At 40.7% G+C, this 18,633-nt stretch overlaps 3 protein-coding genes across 4 annotated transcripts; all 3 read left to right on the top strand.

Moving 5' to 3' along the window:
• The first annotated feature begins 662 nt into the window (after positions 1–662).
• uroc1 (urocanate hydratase 1) lies at positions 663–6,105 on the top strand. Its single transcript, XM_030729860.1, has 19 exons — positions 663–788; positions 1,297–1,427; positions 1,637–1,730; positions 1,839–1,898; positions 1,981–2,109; positions 2,196–2,257; positions 2,348–2,414; positions 2,536–2,679; positions 2,785–2,873; positions 3,765–3,827; positions 3,946–4,125; positions 4,226–4,323; positions 4,409–4,481; positions 4,656–4,845; positions 4,925–5,023; positions 5,132–5,231; positions 5,414–5,495; positions 5,589–5,688; positions 5,785–6,105. The coding sequence occupies exons 1-19, from the start codon at positions 663–665 to the stop codon at positions 5,923–5,925; spliced, it is 2,028 nt and encodes a 675-aa protein (XP_030585720.1). The 3' UTR covers positions 5,926–6,105.
• Positions 6,106–7,080: 975 nt separating this feature from the next.
• On the top strand, positions 7,081–12,011 carry LOC115780276 (MAP kinase-activated protein kinase 2-like). 2 transcript variants are annotated; one of them, XM_030729380.1, is made up of 10 exons: positions 7,081–7,493; positions 8,628–8,767; positions 9,479–9,543; positions 9,641–9,720; positions 10,208–10,334; positions 10,525–10,600; positions 10,728–10,852; positions 11,298–11,383; positions 11,465–11,542; positions 11,632–12,011. In XM_030729380.1, the coding sequence occupies exons 1-10, from the start codon at positions 7,230–7,232 to the stop codon at positions 11,851–11,853; spliced, it is 1,263 nt and encodes a 420-aa protein (XP_030585240.1). In that variant the 5' UTR covers positions 7,081–7,229; the 3' UTR covers positions 11,854–12,011. The 2 variants fall into 2 exon arrangements, with proteins under 2 accessions (XP_030585240.1, XP_030585239.1); XM_030729379.1 differs by having other exon boundaries at positions 11,462–11,542.
• A 1,094-nt stretch (positions 12,012–13,105) lies between these two features.
• LOC115779694 (neural Wiskott-Aldrich syndrome protein) lies at positions 13,106–18,622 on the top strand. The gene is made up of 9 exons (XM_030728442.1): positions 13,106–13,199; positions 16,632–16,778; positions 17,020–17,106; positions 17,197–17,272; positions 17,382–17,454; positions 17,546–17,630; positions 17,729–17,882; positions 17,999–18,231; positions 18,419–18,622. The coding sequence occupies exons 1-9, from the start codon at positions 13,134–13,136 to the stop codon at positions 18,554–18,556; spliced, it is 1,059 nt and encodes a 352-aa protein (XP_030584302.1). The 5' UTR covers positions 13,106–13,133; the 3' UTR covers positions 18,557–18,622.
• The last annotated feature ends 11 nt before the right edge of the window (positions 18,623–18,633 follow it).

The following is an 18,633-nucleotide window of genomic DNA, read 5'->3' as shown; positions in this document are numbered from 1 at the left end:
AATCTTTGGAGGTTCAGAAACTTTGTATTTGCTGAAAAAAAAAAAACATTCTGGAGTGCAATATAATTTGGAATGAGTACAGCAGTTTAATTTACATAACTAAAGCAGCAAGCAATGTACAAGTGAAAACATGGATTCAGAAACAACACAGTATGATATTTGGTTGCATTTGTGGTTTTGTTGATGGGGTACTTCTCTAGTATTGAGTAACGTGCAAAACTCATATACCCACCCTTGGTGGGGGTGGGGGGGTGTAATGACAGTACAAGTGAAACTGATTTTGCAAAGGCTGAACTGTCCAAAGGGTTAAAGTACGTTGCGACACACAGTTCTGTGTAACGGAGTTAAATGTCTAAGCGTCAGGGGTCAGAGGTCTTGGTAAGTGTTTGCCCACTCAAGCGTGCTGCTTCAAACTCCCTCAGGGATCAATAATTACCAAGCAGCCAAGCAGTTGTGGTGTACCATTGGTGGGATGTGAAGGGCAAAGATGAGTAAAAAGCCAATGGGACAGTCACAGGTAAAGAGTGATTGCCCTCCATATGTTCCTCCCTCACCCTGAATTCTTTCTCTCCACGGGGGACTGTTAGAGCTGCCGTCAGGCTCCAGCCTCACCTTTGTTTCCAGGTTTCTGATCAAGTGTGCTGCAGCAAATACCTAAGAGCATGTCTACTTTAAAGGAGATATGCAGCGGTTTGCCCCTGGACCCTTTGCCATCTAACCGGGGAAGAGATCCAAATGTACCACATGCACCTATTCGCACTCCCAACCTCACAGCAGAAGAGGAGCGGGTGAGTAAATATACTGCAAAACTGTACTCCCGCACAGTTTGTAGGAACTTTGTCACCAAGAAATATGTCACTCAGTAGTACAGGTATATACTGTCATAGTTCTTTTTCAGTGTAGCAGTTAATGTTAAGCACTAATTGTGATGATTTAGACAATATTAAAAGTGGTCACATTCCAGTTTGTGCACAATACATTTTTGGTCATTTTCCAAACAGGGCTGCACTATCATGTCACACAGTAGCTCTATTATAAATGTCTCTCATGGGGAAACGCATCTGTGCACTCTGTCCTATTGCATCACTGCCGCTGAATCATGTGCTACCTTAAAAATTGATTATTTTCAGCGGTCCTCAACTGAGTTACTGCGTAAGTGAATAATTTAGAGAAGTAAACGGAGGGCTTAATATGTTACAATAGAAAGCAAGGAAAGGAGAAAAACATCTAATTATGTCTATCCTTTAAACATTTATTTTTCTTGACTAACTTCCTCTAAATGCCTCTTCCCTCTAGGTGGCTCTGAGAAATGCCCTGCGTTATTTCCCCCCCTCCCACCATGCAATGCTTGCAGCTGAATTTGCTCAAGAGCTGCGGCAGTATGGGCACATATACATGTACCGCTTCTGCCCCACATTACGCATGAGGTGAGTCTCCCCAAGGAGAGCCTGGATGGGAATTTTGATGCCAGTGTTTGTATTAATGTTTGACTGTTAAGAAATCTGATAAACATTTTTTTTTGCTATATTTATATTTCTCATTATTTTTATATAGATATTTAGTTGAAGTGCTCAGAATTACAGTCACTGGAATCTATATGCCACCACAACACTCACATGGATTTCTGTTCCCTCAGAGCTTACCCCATCGATCAGTACCCATGCCGCACACGTCAAGCAGCTGCTATGATGCTGATGATCATGAACAACCTGGATCCAGCAGTCGCTCAGGTAAGCTTTTTGTAAGCTTGTGTTACTGTAACAAGGCTAAGCTTGCCGGATCACGTTTTCTGTGTCATTTCTGTGTTTATGACAAATAATTTGGTCTTTGTGTTTCAGTTTCCCCAAGAGCTTGTCACCTATGGAGGGAACGGACAGGTGTTCAGTAACTGGGCCCAGGTATTCCCTGAGTTAACATGATTGTTTGTGTGTCTCTGATAAGAATGTATACCTTCTAATATTTGCATATGTGTGGGTGCAGTTCCACCTTGTGATGCATTACCTGAGCGAGATGACAGAAGAACAAACTCTGGTCATGTACAGTGGTCATCCCATGGGCCTTTTCCCCAGTCTGCCTTCCTCACCTCGCGCCATCATAACCAATGGCATGGTAACTGCATATCATGAATTTGGCTTAATAACATCATATGAAGAGATGCATGACACATTAACATTTTTTTCTTTTGCTTCAATCAGGTTATTCCAAATTACTCCTCCAGAGATCAGTATGAGAAGATGTTTGCACTGGGTGTGTCCATGTGAGTTTTTAAGGAGCTTTTTAGCTGCCTCCTTCTTTTGTAGCAGTGCAGTGAGGTGTGATTTCTTTGCTCTTTGCTGTGCATTTGCAGGTACGGTCAAATGACAGCAGGCAGCTACTGTTATATAGGGCCTCAAGGGATTGTCCATGGCACTATGGTTTGTAAAACTTAAATACAGATTCACACGCCACAGTCTGAAAGTCATTCACACAAAATATGTAATAATGCATGCTCTAGTACCTGTTTTATGTTTTTATAAGTGTTCTTTTTCCATGCAGCTGACAGTGTTGAATGCTGGCCGGAGGTACCTGGGCTCTGATGACCTGAGGGGGCGTGTGTTTGTGACCTCTGGCTTGGGGGGCATGAGTGGAGCTCAGGCAAAAGCTGCCGTCATTGCCGGCTGTGTTGGTGTGATTGCAGAGGTCAGCTGGTTTCAAGCCATGTCCCATTAACACTGATGACTAAGCAACGATAGAGGAAGTACTGTGTAAAGTGTATGTGACTGTGTGAATTTGATTTGTGTTTAGGTGGATGAGTCTCCACTGAGAAAGAGACATGAGCAGGGTTGGCTAATGGAGGTCACTAGCAGCTTGGATCAGTGCATTAAACGCATAAGGTAATGGAGAGCAATAGACTAGAAAGCTTTATTAAAAGTTCAGTCAGACACATTTGAAATGATTTACTACATCAGGAAAATATAGAGTTTGGCAGTTAGACTCTGAGCTTGTCATCACGTTAATATGGAAGATATGGAATGGTGAGTACATATCAAAGTGGTGCTTATATAGACTTATATAGACTCAAATTGGGAAGGTGTGTTTGGTAATGTGATATAAGGAACTGGGTGTGTATGAAGCAGTGCATATCCAAGCAACTGCCTATACTAGCTTGCAGGCTTCGCTCCATCTGTTGTTACTTTCTTCTCATTGTTTTTTAATTTCACTGCACCAATGAACATAAGAGTTTTGATATAACAGTGTTTAGTGTGAGAGACATTTGTGGTCAGAAGGTTGCATACACTCATCATGGGCATGAATGTCAAGTCATGGGCTTTTAATGCTTTCTTTGAGCTGTTCTTTTTCAAGTGTAGAATGATTGTACAGCATTCATCTTCATGCTGCACAACTTTGAATTTATTTTGGATTTTCCCTAATCCACACAGGATCAAAAGTATACATACAGACTCAAATATATACATACACACACTTAAATCATCTCCTTAGTCATCATGATTGACTACAACTGGTAGTTTGTTTGCCAGCGTAAAAAGGATTTGTTTGACTGAACTCATTGGATTGGCCAATACTCAGAACAAAGGGAAAGTCCAAGCAGCTCAGTGAAGATCTGTGGACATTGATAGATTTACACAAGTTGGGAAGGTCTCTTGGAGCCATTTCTTAGCAATTAATATGACACTATTGATTATAACCAGTTTAAGAAACTAACCATAAATTAAGGTAAATCTCAATGCTGTGAAAGTCACTAATTACTATATTTTGTCTTGCAGAGAGGCCAAGAGTGCCAAGACTCCCCTCAGTCTGGGATATCATGGCAATATTGTAGACTTGTGGTGAGTGAATCAGGATAACTTTACACTGTGGTCTGCAGCTGCAGCTGGAGTGAAGGAACCAGTTTTTGTTGTTGTGATCTTGAGATCTTAGCCATAGTTTTTACCCCTTTCTAATCAGGGAAAGAATCCTGCTAGAGTTTGAGAGGACAGGCGAGCTCATGGTAGATCTGGGTTCAGACCAGACCTCACTTCACAACCCATTCAACGGAGGCTACTATCCAGTGCAGCTCAGCTTCCGTCAGGCCAACCAGCTCATGTCCACGGATCCCGACCGTTTCCGCAGCATTGTCCAAGAAAGGTTAAATTAATCACAGAGCTGAACAAAGATTGTTACTGTATTTTATTTGCAATATGTTAGTCTGTTAATCTGAAGAAATATGTTTTACACACTATCACAGTCTCCGAAGACAAATAAAGGCTATCAACAAGCTTGCTGATGCAGGCATGTTCTTCTGGGACTATGGTAATGCTTTCCTACTGGAGGCCCAAAGAGCTGGTGAGTAATTTAGCACAAGCAGAGAACATCATTATCACAGTTTGTTTTAGACTAACAGAGAGGCATGTTGTCTGTTGTTTTATAGGTGCAGAGGTTCAAAAAGTTGGGGGAGGAGCCACAGAGTTCCGTTATCCTTCTTATGTGCAAAACATTATGGGGTGAGAAACTACATAAAAACACTCTTTATTTTACTTGACTAAATAAAGGATAATCCATCTGAAAAATAAAAATGTGATATTATTTTATGTACAATAACTGTTACTCTTGGGAGATATGCCAATAAGCTGGTGCCAAATATTTGTGATCTCATTTCTTATAAACCTTTGTCACAGGGACATTTTCTCATTGGGCTTTGGGCCATTTCGCTGGGTGTGCACATCTGGCGACCCCCGAGATCTCGCTGTAACCGATGACATTGCTGCCACTGTCCTGGAGGAAATGAGTACCACCGTACCCGATCGTGTCAAACAGCAGTACAGTGACAACATTCGCTGGATCAGAGAGGCTGGAAAACACAAAATGGTAAGCTCACTATGAAAACGATGCACCCACTGGGTATCTTAGTGCAAATGAATGCTGATATGCTCCACGTTTTCTTTAGGTTGTAGGATCACAAGCCAGAATCCTCTACTCTGACCAGAAAGGAAGAATCTGCATTGCGTTGGCTATCAACCAGGCTATTTCTGATGGAAAAGTTTCAGTAAGAGGAAAAATTGTCTGCTAAGATGATTTCATGTTTACTGCTACGGGCACAGGATTCAGTTTTTAGTGTAGTCTCAGTGGTGTCTTTGTTGTTTCTTTTCTTCAGGCACCAGTGGTTATTAGCAGAGACCATCATGACGTTAGCGGCACAGACAGCCCCTTCAGAGAGACTTCCAATGTGTATGATGGCTCTGCCTTCTGTGCAGGTATGTGTTCTGATCACTACAGCTGAATACAACTGAAATTTGAAGTTTATTCACTAAACTGTCAGAAACACAGAATTCCAGTAGGTCTTGCTTTGAGATCACCTGATGACAATAACCAAAATTAGACAAATGAAGTGTATTTAAAAAAAAGGAAGTTACAGGTCACAGTGTCTCCATTGCAGACATGGCAGTCCAGAACTTTGTTGGTGATGCATTCAGAGGTGCTACGTGGGTAGCCCTGCACAATGGAGGTGGTGTTGGCTGGTAAGGCTGACTACAACAAATTATCAAAGCCACCATTTTTAATACTCACCTCCCGCTTAAATCAGGGTGTTTATGAATGCATGCTATTTACAGGGGCGAGGTCATTAATGGAGGATTTGGTTTGGTGCTGGACGGATCAGAGGAGGCATCAAAGCGTGCCCGTCTGATGCTCAGCTGGGATGTCTCCAATGGGGTAAGAGAATCGAGTGGGAAGCCTCTTACAGTCTCAATACACAGTATGCGTACGATTATCGGCTGGCTTCTATCTGTGTGTTTCTGTGTGTTGCAGGTGGCTCGTCGCTGCTGGTCTGGAAATTCAAATGCCTATGAGACCATCCAGCGCACCATGGAGGAGAACAGGCAGCTACATGTCACCATGCCCTATCCTGTGCAGGATGAGCATGTGCTGGATCGTGCCCTGCAGGGCTGAGCAGCAGGGTGTAACCAGCTGCTTAGCCTCACACCTTAACCCTCTGTTCAAATTGTACGCTACAGACTACTGGCATTCAAACCACAAAGACATCTCAATACACAGAAAGCCTGCAAAATGTTTGTCAGTATTGCAGTAGGTAATAAATCTGTTCCAAAAATTATGGCAACATGAGAACGACAATGTGCCAGGTTGCTTCAGTGCTTCAGTTATTTTAAATGTGTGCATTCTTTATTTTGGCGCCTGTATAAATTACAAAACATGCTATTTATGTGTCATCAATCCGTTGTCAGTATCAAGTCATTAAAATGTCATGTCATTTATATTATGTGTTATAGAGGAAGTGAAGTAGGAGAAGGGATGTGGTTCTCAGCATTAAGAGTTAAAAGAGTGATTTTTCCCTTTAGCTGGAAGACAAAGCCACATTGGTCACAGTTGATGGCACATAAAAAAACGCGTTGGATTCTGTCCTGAGCTGCATTATTTTTTCACTTTCCAACAGGTTATTCAGTGCTCAAAGCAGCACACTGACACGAAACCAAAACCAGCCACACAGCTTTCGTTTCAAATAGTTTCAAATAGTCAAAATCTGCTGTGCTCTGTGTTTGTCACAAGATACATATAAATATCTTGTGAGTGATTTATATATATATATATATATATATATATATATATATATATATTATATATATATATATATATATATATAGAGAGAGAGAGAGAGAGAGAGAGTGTTGCTTTTCGTTACATCCTTGAGTGCGGGTGATGATGTACCTACTACAGTCATTTCCGTTTTCTTCCTCTGTCTGCTGGTGTCCTGGTGCGTCTTTACGCGGGATTGTTCCTTTAAGAAATCTGTGAATGGTGAATGAATTTGAGCCTCGTCGAGCTGACGTAAGGGAATTGGAGAGGTTGGTGCGCCTTGCAGGAAGAGGGAGATAACAGTGATGAACAGAGGTACCAGATTTTTTGTCGAGATTTGTTTTTTCACTTCTTGTTTTTTTTTTTTAGTCTCTACATATTTACCCAGGATATAATTGGACTCGTTTGAAGTCGGTATAACGGCGTTCTTTCCCCTCCCTTTCCTGCACACCAAGGTTTTTTTTTTTTTTTTTTTTTTTTTTTTTTTTTTTTTTTTTTTGATTGCCTCATTTTTTCTGCACCGTGTCGAGAGTGGGTCGAGATCGTGCTGTAAGTAAGAAAGTCCTATGGATATGTGTGGATGAGCTAAGATGACACTGGGTATTTGCTGCGGCAGAGACTGGTGACATTTTTTCTGCGCCACTGTCGGCTTTTAAAGAAAAATGCATCATAACCAGGAGGAGAAGTCGGTAAATCCTATTACTGCGCAGCTCGGGACGGCGACCAACGGTGACTCCAACAGCCTGGGAAGCAACTTGGGCAGCGGCCTCACTGACCTCGAGCCACCTGCTTACTCCAAACTGGAGTTCAGGAGAAATGCGGTGACGGATGACTACAAAATAACATCTCAGGTTCTCGGCCTGGGAATCAATGGCAAAGTACTGGAGTGTTATTGCAAGAAAACAGGAGAGAAATGTGCCCTCAAGGTTTGTGAGTGTGCCTGCTACTTTATTCTGTTGATGTCACTGGAAAGAAAGAGATCAGACATCAATTATTCATTTCCTCTCAGTCGCTGTGGTCTTCAGCGTGTAATGGTGACTGTAAATCTGTGCAAATATTCTAATGTCTTTTTATCTTCAGAATTTAAACTTTAATGTGCAGCAGCATCAAATTTGTATGACTGATTACATTATATAATACACACGAAGCAGGGAATTCAACCAGGGATGAATGGATGGAGCAGTAATCTGAAGCAGATTCGCTTACTGATCTGCCCAGACAGTGGATGTGTCTCACACACAGTGATATGTTGTCTAGGATGCTTCTACACAGTTTCTACTGTGTTGTGATGGTTGTTATGTGGACAATGATCTTCTTTGTTGATGCTTTATATCCATCCCTCTGACATTTAACAAAAAGGGGGGTAAACTGCATTTTTCACACATCACACATCGAGCCACCACAAAAGCTTATGTGCTGGGAGAAACGCAGCTCTAAGGCCACTTTCGGTTACTCCTTTATTCACAAGGCTGTCGCCATAGTGGGTAGCTCCTTGTGTTTGATTTGGCAGACTTTTTATGCCGGATGTCGTTCCTGATGCGACCCCCAAAAGGTTTGTGTAAGCAGCTCTGATGATTAAATAAACAGCTGGCTTTGGGGTTACAGCAGAGCCTTATAGAATTAAACAGGAAGGGCAATCCCTCCAGTTCCTCCATGTGTTTTCTTTGGCCGTGATGAATTAAGTGTTATCGTGTGAGTGGCAACGTATGTTGATGTGAAATCTTCTGAGTCGCTTCCTCGTCCAGCACTCAGAATGCATTGTCATGGCCGCTGGGATTTAGATTGGGAGCTACATGTGTAGGAAAACAGGATACCCTCCTCAGCCCCTGGCTCTGATGCCACGGTTGCAGCCCTGTGCCTTTAAAGATGCAGCATGTTTGCTAAATGCAGTTTTAAAACGCTGAGTTTTATTGCTCCCTCTGGAATAACTGTTCAGCAAACAGCAGTAGATGAATGGATTTAATTTGCATTTATAAGCTATAAGCTATATATTTATAATGCTAATTTGCATTTATAAGCTTTTCATTAAAATGTTTCAAACATGTTGTCATGTTTAACAGATTCTCTATGACACCCCTAAAGCCAGACGAGAGGTTGAGCTGCACTGGCGAGCGTCCGGAGGTCCCCACATTGTACGGATACTTAGCCTGTATGAGAACATGCACCAGGGGAAGAAATGTCTCCTCATTGTTATGGAATGGTGAGAATTAGCAGCACTGTATTAATTTTTTTTGGCACCCTTAAGTGAAAGTCATTGCCAGAGTGGCTTTCACACATACTGGAGGTCAGTTTGTGAAGCTGATTTAAGCCAAACAGCAGAGCAACAGGCTTTTCAGAGTAAGTATTGCAACTAATCATTTTCTCAATTGACTGATTGATCAGTGGACTTTTAAACACTTCAAATTTGTGAAAAATACTTATTGTAACTTTGTTGAGAAGGTGGTTTGAATGTTTTGTTTTGTACAAGCAGCCAAAATTCAAAAATGGAAGTCCATCTGGGCGTGTGAAATATTCCGTCCATTATTATTTTGCCTCCTGTTTCATTTTAACTTATTGAAACAGTTCAGCTATAACTCAAAGACAAAGTGTGTGTGTGTGGGGGGGGTGTCAAACAATAACCTATACACAGGTCATAGGAAACATAGGAAACAAAGTGGTCAGACTAAAAAAACAAACAAAAAAACTTTAGCTTATTTATTTGTGTTTGATTTATGATCTGGGTAGATGTTCCCTTTAATGTCCCTACTCGTCATACAGTCAGCTTTTGCCCAGGAGACTGGACTCATTTGAGCAGTAAATAGTCAGGCACAATGACTTGCTTTGTTATAAAACCATGATTGGAAAACTGTGGTCATTTGCCAAGAGTACCCTCACTGCCCCAGTTCTGATCTCTTTGTTAATCTTGTCTCAGCATGGAGGGAGGGGAACTGTTCAGTCGCATTCAGGCCAGAGGGGACCAGGCTTTCACAGAGAGAGGTGGGTTAGAGTTCACGTCGGGCAGTTTCATTTAATGGTTTCTGCATTGCAATCTGTGCTACCATTTCTATGTCATATCTTTCATATCCTCCATAAGAGGTGTCGGAGATCATGCATGACATCGGTATGGCCATAGACTACCTCCACCACATGGACATTGCTCACAGAGATGTAAAGGTACTGCTGCTGCCGTGAAAACAATACGTTCTCGTCCCAGGGCAACAAGTGCTGCTATTCTGTCAGATGCTGCGTAAGAAGGCGTCCCAGCTGCAGTGCTGTTGTGGACACCTTTTAAGGGGCAAAAAAAAAAAAAAGAAAAACAAGTGGCAGGTTAGGCAGCAAAAACAATTTAGTTTAAGGAAAAGATCACATGCTGGGTTCAGATAAGGAGCATTATAACATTAACCCAGCACACTACAGAATGATGCATACCCAGAGTTTGAAATACTATGCCAAATGTCCATACGTGACAAGCCGGGAGTGACAGACCAATCTGACTTTTGTCTAAACTTGATGCATCAAAAAAGGGCCACTGTGTGTGTATCTGTGAGATGCAGCAGTACTTGGTGTCCTGGGAATCATTTTCATAGTTAATCAAAGGAACATTTTCTAAAAAGTACTCAAATTGAATTTTTTTCCTCTTCATTTGTTATTCACACCACAGCCTGAAAACCTGCTCTACACCACTAAGGAGAGTAATGCTACTCTAAAGCTGACTGACTTTGGCTTTGCTAAGGAGACAACACTGCACAACTCCCTGCAAACTCCGTGTTACACGCCGTATTATGTTGGTGAGTGTCCAGTGAAGTGTAATAGCAGGAGTTTCAGGTACATTGCATATAAGTCAGTATTACAAATGTCTTATCACAGTCATAGTTTTTGCTGTTATTTATTATTGTGTCCATGTGTGTCTGCACATTATTGACCTGCTTTTGTGTGAGTCTGTCCACATTATTGTGTTGTATCTGTTTGCCCATTCAGCGCCGGAAGTGCTTGGGCCAGAGAAATACGACAAATCATGTGACATGTGGTCTTTGGGTGTAATCATGTACATTCTGTGAGTATCTTGTGCATCTGTAATTTACAATACTTATAACTACTAATCAACTCTGTGTAGTGTAGTAAAATTAAAACTGTAAACTTCTCTTCTCTTCTCTCCTCTCCTCTCCTCTCCTCTCCTCTAGACTCTGTGGGTTTCCTCCATTCTACTCAAACACAGGCCAAGCCATCTCTCCAGGCATGAAGCAGAGGATCAGGTTGGGCCAATATGAGTTTCCGAATCCAGAGTGGGCAGACGTTTCTGAGGAAGGTCAGACTCACAGAATGAATGTGAAAAATATCCGTAATGCTGTGAAATAAAACAGAAGAAGAGAGGCCCTGAATGAATATGCTTACCGAGTCACTTCAACTTCACTTGAGTCCTGGCACGCTGTAACAACATAATCATGTGTTAACAGTGGAAATGGAAGTGGACGTGCACAAAGTTTCCACTGACAGTAATAAAAACCTCATGGTTTGCCAACACACTGCATGCTTCCTATTTGGTTGTCTGTGTGACTTTTTGCTCTTTTATATTAATATGAAATTGTGATCACTGAAGAACTGAGAACACAACGCTTATCTGAGCTTTGGAGATAGAAACAATTTTGCATCATAACAACTGAGATAAACTATGACATTAAAAAAATATGCACATTGCACTGTTTGGGTGTTTAACTGTGTTTTTTTTTTTTTTTTTTACATGTTCCCTGCAGCCAAACAGCTCATCATTCAATTACTGAAGACAGACCCCAGTGAAAGGATGACCATTGGACAGTTCATGAACCATCCTTGGATTAGTGTAAGTTAATGCTTGTTCCCATTGACCTCTGTGTTTTCTCCCTGTGCAGTCACGGGTGTTCATGTTTTTATGTGACAGAAGTCCATGGTGGTCCCTCCGACACCCTTGCACACCTCTCGGGTTTTAACAGAGGACAAGGAGTTGTGGGAAGACGTAAAGGTGAGAATTGTCTTCACTTCTGAATTTGGCCACAAGATGGCAGTAGAGCACCAGAGCAGATTTACAGCACAAACTGCGTCTTCCAACAGGAGGAAATGACCAGTGCCCTGGCCACCATGCGCGTGGATTACGACCAGGTGAAGATCAAAGACTTGGATACATCCAACAACCCTCTGCTGAATAAGAGACGCAAGAGGCCCGTTCTTCTGGGAGCTGACGGAGGGGGTGGAGATCAAAGAGGAATGTGTATTAGTCAGGGAGAAGTAGCATTTTCTGAAGAACATGGTAAAATAATCCTGGAAGAACAGTAGTATTAAAACCAGAGTAGCAACATTTTCCACCAACATATCACTTGTTGTAATTTACTTATTCTTTGTGTTACTGTGCTCATTCTAAGGAGTCACATTTATTTGTAACTCTTACTACTCAAATCAAGCTAAATAAAAGTTTGTTTGTTTTTTATCTTTCACACTGGTGTCCTGTCACTTTTTACATGATAGCTCATTTTACACAGATCACAAAGAGATTTGGAGACTTAAGCGATTGAGAGACTTTAAATTTCTTCTGATCGCGAGTGAAAATCAAGAAGAACATTCAAAGCGAGATTTTGTGGCAGCTTTAGGAATTGAGTCACCTTCCTGTAAACAATGAGACACAATATCTGGAAGTCATAAAAGACTCTAATTAGGCGAGATAATGTGCAACTACTGATCACTCTTTGAGAGTTAATGCTGTTTATGTGGTTCTGTTACTATGCACTGTCAAGAGACATATAAACCTTGAGGTGTAACGGTGTTAACATGGTTCTTGCTTATTATTAACCTTGCCAAACATTTCCGCTCACTTTAAATTTCTTCCTCTGCAAAGGCTTTGCCAAGCCTTTAGTGTTTCCTGCTGTACTTGACTTCAAGATAAATGTTCGCTTTTTCATGTGTACAAAACCACAAGAGGCGCTGTAGTTGTAGCAGTACTAACTACTTTATATACCTTATAATTGAATCTTGAACAATGTCTGATTTTAAAGACTTATCTTGGGATTTCTCTGTGAACCTTTAATCTCATGCAGTGAAGTGCATTGAGTCAGTATTTTTCTCTGGAAAGGTTGTGGATTTAAAGCGATATGAAAATGGGAATATTTGTATGAAAGAAAAGTAAAATTATTTGCTCTACAGAACTGGAGCAAAAGAATGAGCCAGTGACTGGAGATATTTAGTAGTTTATCTTTAAAAGTTGCATCCTCAACAGAATGGTAACAGGGAAATATCTTCCTTAAAAACTACTTTATTTACACCTCAACATACATATGATTAATAAGTACTCCTTTGTTTTGCTGATGAGTGTACAAATGACCTTTGATCATGCACCCTTGTTCATTTGGTTACTCAAAACTATGTAGTGTTCATAAATTTGCATGATGACATGCATTGGAAATGTTACCAAACTATGGTTAGGATCAGGAAGGCGTGTGTTTCAGAGTAGGTCCACTGGATGCATTTAGAACGGGAGGAAAGGTGAGATCAAGACGGTCGTGAGGAGGAGAAGAATACGAGTCTTTGTAATGGCCTTCGGTTGGATTTCTGGATGTCAGTTGATGAGTGACCTCCTGACAATCCGTGAGAAAGGCATCCTCATCAGTCTGCTTGAACCTCAGTATAAGGTACACTTCATTATTGTCTGTGGAAATAGTTAAAATGTACTTGTTTTTTTTCCCTGTAAATGTATAAATATTTTAACCAGATTATCAGCCAATTTAAACTTGCTGTACATGAATGCTTCAAGGTTTAATGGAACTTGAATAAATTACAAGGCTGACAACACCAAATGTGTACGACGAGCATAAAACACATTCCCATCATCTGTTAAGTTGTATATAATATTATTGTAGTAGTTTGGTGTAGTCTGATGTATGCTCCTGTGAATCATACCCCACAGCATTGACATTTTCATGTGCATGTTTGTTTTCGTATTATCAGTTTCTGCTATCAGAAGGAGCCAGGTGCGTGAATGGGCTATCTGTTTTAGTTTTACATTTAGACTAATCTCGTCATCCACAGACTTGGATGTTTATTTTGTCCGATGTTTGTTTTGTCTGGCAGCACCATGTTACCAGAGCAGCAACTACAACATTTAAATATATCAGACCCATTTGATAATAATTAATTTTGCCAGTTTTTGGACTTTAGACTATGATTTCATTAAATTTTAAATTCTGTATTTATTGCCTTTCATCCATCTAGTTTCTTCTGCTTAGAGAGCAGAGGCGGGGTACACCTTGGCCAAAAATGTTCTGTTGCGAAACACATAGGCACTGTAGCTGCTGTCTCTGGTAAAGATCAAACTAGGCTATGCACAACAAACAGACCCTCTCAGTTAATTACATTACACTGTCATTATCACTACAACCAAGAAAAAAATTTGGAAAGAAAACATAGAGGAGGTCCAGAGCAGAGACACTGCCAGGAAAGACAACATCTTAATGATGGTACCATCTATGGTCATTTGATTTGCAACATAAAAATGCCAAATGTTGCATTTTTTTTATATATATACAAAAGTTCCAAAGAAATGCTGGAGTAAAAATTTTGAGTTTGCAAATATCTCCTTTATAATACCCAATAAAAAGCTAATGACCATTTTATAGGGCACTATAAATTTCTTATATGGTACCTTCTGTTTATATAGCACCATGGGGCCTGTTGTGAAATGACACTCTATAAATTAAATTGAATTAAAAGAAACCGAGTATCTTTATTACAAAGAGCACACATCCACATCCAGAAGTGTTATGTAGCCTAAGATAGAACCGACTGACACAGGTATAGACAGATATAGCTGTGTCATCAGCATAAGAGAGAACATTAGATGTTTTGGTGAATCTCTTATAGTCTTGTAAATTCATGTTTTGTGTAGCATGGATGAGGCTAACTTGTGTGTGGTGAGAAATGTTGGAGAAACTTTGAACTGGTAGTTTTGCAGACTATCAACCTGGAGGCTGGTAAACATACTCCTGCTGAACTATCCTCAACAGAAGTGTGGATTGGTAAACAAAAGCTAGCATAAGCTAAAAGCTATTTTGAAAATGTAGTTTGAACTACAAGCTACTGACAGTGATGAGACGTGTGATTGTATCACATCTCTGCCACTGCGGCTTCCCCGACACACATACAGATAGATGCAGTTCTTTTATGGTGTTTGCTTTCACTGTGCAGGTGTCTTTCCAAACAATGCCAAGTTCACTCAGTTCACCTGCAGCCACTCCACACACCTGGCCCCAGCACACTTACTGTTTAAATAGGCTCTCCAGGCACTGCCCCTTGAACACTCTGCACCACCCCTCCGTTGTGGCTGAGCCAAAACCACACCCCTTCATCACAGTGATGGATGATTATAATAAAGTATAATGCAAAAACATTCAAATGCTAACAAAAATTGGCACACAAATATACCAAAACTATAATAGCTATACATAAATGTAAATATTAAATTCCACCATATTAATGGAAAAGTTCAAGAAATTTAAGGTTTGGTATCATTAAAAAAAATGCTGATTAGTCTTTGTTTAAGAAGAAGAGAGTGTAGGCAGGGTGGAGCTGGTGGAGATGAGTGTCAGGAGTGATTTGTGACAGAAGGATAGTAGCAAAAGTGAAAGGGAAGGTTTACAAGCCAGTAGTGTGTAGATCCTCAAGTCCAGGCCTCGAAGTCCGGTGTCCTGCAGGTTTTAGATGTGTCCCTGATCCAACACACCTGAATCAAATGGCTGAATTACCTCCTCAGTATGCAGTCAATTTCTCCAGAGTCCTGCTAATGACTTCTATATTTGACTCAGGTGTGTTGAAGCAGAGACACATCTAAAACTTGCAGGACACTGGGCCACGAGGCCTGGATTTGAGAACCACTGCTTTACAACAGCAGATCATCTGCCTGTATCCCAACATATCCCTACATGAATCTTCTATTCAGTTCAATTCATGTGTGTATATATATAGTGCAAAATTACAGCAACAGTCACTTTAAAGCACTTTATACTATAAAGTCTATATGGTAAAGACCCTACAGTATAAGACAAAACCCCAATTAAGTGACCTAATGTGAGCAAGCACTTTGCCGCTGGGGAAAAAAAAAGATATTTTAACAGAAAGAAACCTCCAGGAGAACCAGGCTCAGTGAGGGGCAGCAGGACAGCCATCTGCCCCAAACAGCTGGGGGGTTAGGGCAAAGAGAAACGAAAAAAGAGAAGAGAGGAACAGAGATCACATGCTGCAGTGGTAATATAAACACGTGGAGAGTAAAAAGAGGTCAGTGGAGAATGAGTGCATCAGTGCATCTCTGCGATCTTCCTCTTTTCCTCCTGCCTGGCAGCTCTATTTTCAGCATCCTTTGCCCAGTAGATCCACTTTCTCTCCTCTGCACATGTCTTGTAGTTTCACCACACAAAACATAGGGGGGAAAACTACTCTACTCAAATAACTACACAATGTTGAATGTAACTGGACTACCAGAAAGATTTTACAAAATGTAATTAAACCACAGGTAGTCCACTATTATCTAATTAAAACAACAGAAAAAAGTAGTTAAACAGATCATTCTCAAACATCAGCCTCTGAAAAGAGGCCATTGATCTCTCTGAGGAGCAGCTTCTCTGCTCTGAAACGAAACCAGAATGATTCAAAGGTTACTCTCAGACAGGAAACGTGAGCTGGTTTCAAATGCACAAGTTTTCTTTTTTGAATCTGATGTTACACATTAAAGTAAAGAGTGTGTAGGAGGACGGGTGTACGGGTTCTCAAGGAAGGGGTTAATGCAAAATATCAGAAAAACAAGCTGCACTAAAGCTAACTGAACTGCATAATTACTTATGAGACATTCCTTGGATCTTAATAAATATATTCTTGCTGCACAAAGACACCAGGATGTTGCATTGAGTTTAACATTTGATCATAGTTTTGATTACTCTATGTTCCTCATATTACAGAGTAAAAAAAAAAAAAATTAAAAAAAAAACACCAAATATAAACATACCTGAGCCTAATAACTGATCAAATTGCAGTAATGTGTTGATGTATTTTACATGATTACTGGTGTATTTCAGCTGATCATATCTACAGTGGCACAGATACTACAGGCCAAAAGTACCCCGGGTGAGAGTCCAAGCTGGAGTCGTTTAGACTGCGGTGTGGTGTGTCTCATTGAGGATCTATCCATGCATTCCTATTTCCTCCACCTATACTGTGTCAAGGTAAGAGGAACATTACGACTGCTTAGAGTGACCCCGCCCACTCAAATCGGCACATACACTGAAACGTGCCCACTGCTTTTAACAGTGATCTAATGGTTTAAGCACAGCACAGTGCAGGGCAGCATGACGTGTTTCCTCTACTTTGCAGTTTCCTTCAGCAACAATAGGATGTCTTATCCTGATGGCTGTGCCTACACTTTTCCTCGTGTAAATCTAACTCTCCTCTCATCTTGAAACACAGCGTGCCAAGTTACTGTGGGAGCAGGAGGTGTACATTCCATTCAAGTACACTGTAGCACGTACTTTCTTCCACACTTTCCCTGCAGATGTAAGTGATCCTGTCTGGGTATCAATGCATGCTTTATGATTATCAGAGTACTACTTTGGGGTTTTGGGTAGATTTGCTGTGTTTCCGCAGGACTACCAGGTAGGCATCAACTTTGCAAATGAGGCTGAAGCAGAGGAGTTTCATCAAGCAGTGGAGGCTGCCTGTGGTCAGAATAAAAGCAAATGCATCTGTATCAACACATATAAAATATGCTTTTGCCATCAAAGGGTCAGACCACTCTTATATTTTAATACTATATTTATTTATATTTACAGGAAAGATGACCAGCATGGTTGAAAAGACAACAGCAGGGAGTTCAACACATGAACTGGCTGCTGATGATTTGGGGTAAGAAAAATAGCACCTCTTTGTGCCTTTAAAGTGGAGGAAAGAGCAGCGTATTAAAGAGGTGGTTCACAGTTTGTTTTGTTCTCTATAGACTTGAATCACTGGACAATTTGAATGTGGAGAAAGATCTCTCCATGGACACATCTTCCACCGGATCTCCTCCAGCTTCAAGCTGTGTATGTAAAACTACACATTTGAAATGTTAGTGGGGTAACTGTTATTAGTCCTTCATAATGACAGTTAAACAATTCCCTGTTGTGTCTATTTGATGAAGTTTAAGGATCTGGATCCTGCTATGAGGAGGCTCTTGATGCAGGCGAAACTCACTGAAGAAGACCTGAAAGGCAAAGACATTGCTGAAGCTGTTGACTGCATCATCAACAAGTTTGGAGGGCTGAAGGCTGTGCAGAGAGAATTGAGGAACAGAGGTACTTTATCCTGATAGTTTATGCTCCATTTATTTGATTCTGAACATGTTATTTTTGAAAGAAACACTTTTTTTTTTTAATATATATAAAGACAGTGTTCTTTCATAAATACACAGGCTCAATCTCTCAGACACTGCCAAGATCTGCAGGGGCATCCATCTCTCTTGCTCTGAAGAAGGGGCCTCTGCCACCGGTCCCTTCCATCAAAGAGAACAATACTTTCCAACAAACGCCAAAGTGCACAAACTCACTAGATGAGAGTCAGACCGACCCTCTGATTCCTTCCCCTCCACCTCCTCCTGCTCCAGTTTCTACAGAAAGGATCAGAAAAAGTGCAAGTTTCAAAGATGTAAGACAAATAGATCTGATTGAGCATGAATAGTGCATGAAATTGTAAAGCGTCTTTGAGTACCTTGAAAAGTGCTATATAAGTTTAATTCATTATTATTATTATTATTATTATTATTATTATTATTATTATTATCCACACATGTACACGATGTGTGGACTGAACGAACTTTGCTTTGTGCTCTTAGGTTGGCTCCCGAAAAGCAACAGAGAGAGGCGACTTATTCCTGGCTGCACTGAGAGAAGCGTTCAAAGAAAAACGGATCCATCAACAAAGCACAAGTGAAGATGGAAGTCCTACTACTGCTAGTCCTAATACTAACTAAGAGCAGACTTTTTAAAGACATGCTGGAAATCAGCTTGCACTGTAAATGAACGTTAAAGATGCTTTTTCTTTTTTCTT

This window comes from Archocentrus centrarchus, chromosome 5, assembly GCF_007364275.1.
Source record: "Archocentrus centrarchus isolate MPI-CPG fArcCen1 chromosome 5, fArcCen1, whole genome shotgun sequence".
NCBI lineage: Eukaryota > Metazoa > Chordata > Actinopteri > Cichliformes > Cichlidae > Archocentrus > Archocentrus centrarchus.
Note: the sequence above shows the minus strand (reverse complement) of the source record. Positions and strands in the feature narration are given on the sequence as shown.

Coding starts and splice junctions, on each gene's coding strand:
- uroc1 (XM_030729860.1), top strand. CDS start 663: ATGTCTACTTTAAAGGAGATATGCAGCGGTTTGCCCCTGGACCCTTTG. Junction 789..1,296: donor TCACAGCAGAAGAGGAGCGG/GTGAGTAAATAT, acceptor TCTTCCCTCTAG/GTGGCTCTGAGAAATGCCCT. Junction 5,496..5,588: donor AATGGAGGTGGTGTTGGCTG/GTAAGGCTGACT, acceptor TGCTATTTACAG/GGGCGAGGTCATTAATGGAG.
- LOC115780276 (XM_030729379.1), top strand. CDS start 7,230: ATGCATCATAACCAGGAGGAGAAGTCGGTAAATCCTATTACTGCGCAG. Junction 10,853..11,297: donor GGCAGACGTTTCTGAGGAAG/GTCAGACTCACA, acceptor TGTTCCCTGCAG/CCAAACAGCTCATCATTCAA. Junction 11,543..11,631: donor AGTTGTGGGAAGACGTAAAG/GTGAGAATTGTC, acceptor GTCTTCCAACAG/GAGGAAATGACCAGTGCCCT.
- LOC115779694 (XM_030728442.1), top strand. CDS start 13,134: ATGAGTGACCTCCTGACAATCCGTGAGAAAGGCATCCTCATCAGTCTG. Junction 17,455..17,545: donor CTGGCTGCTGATGATTTGGG/GTAAGAAAAATA, acceptor TGTTCTCTATAG/ACTTGAATCACTGGACAATT. Junction 17,631..17,728: donor CTCCTCCAGCTTCAAGCTGT/GTATGTAAAACT, acceptor TATTTGATGAAG/TTTAAGGATCTGGATCCTGC.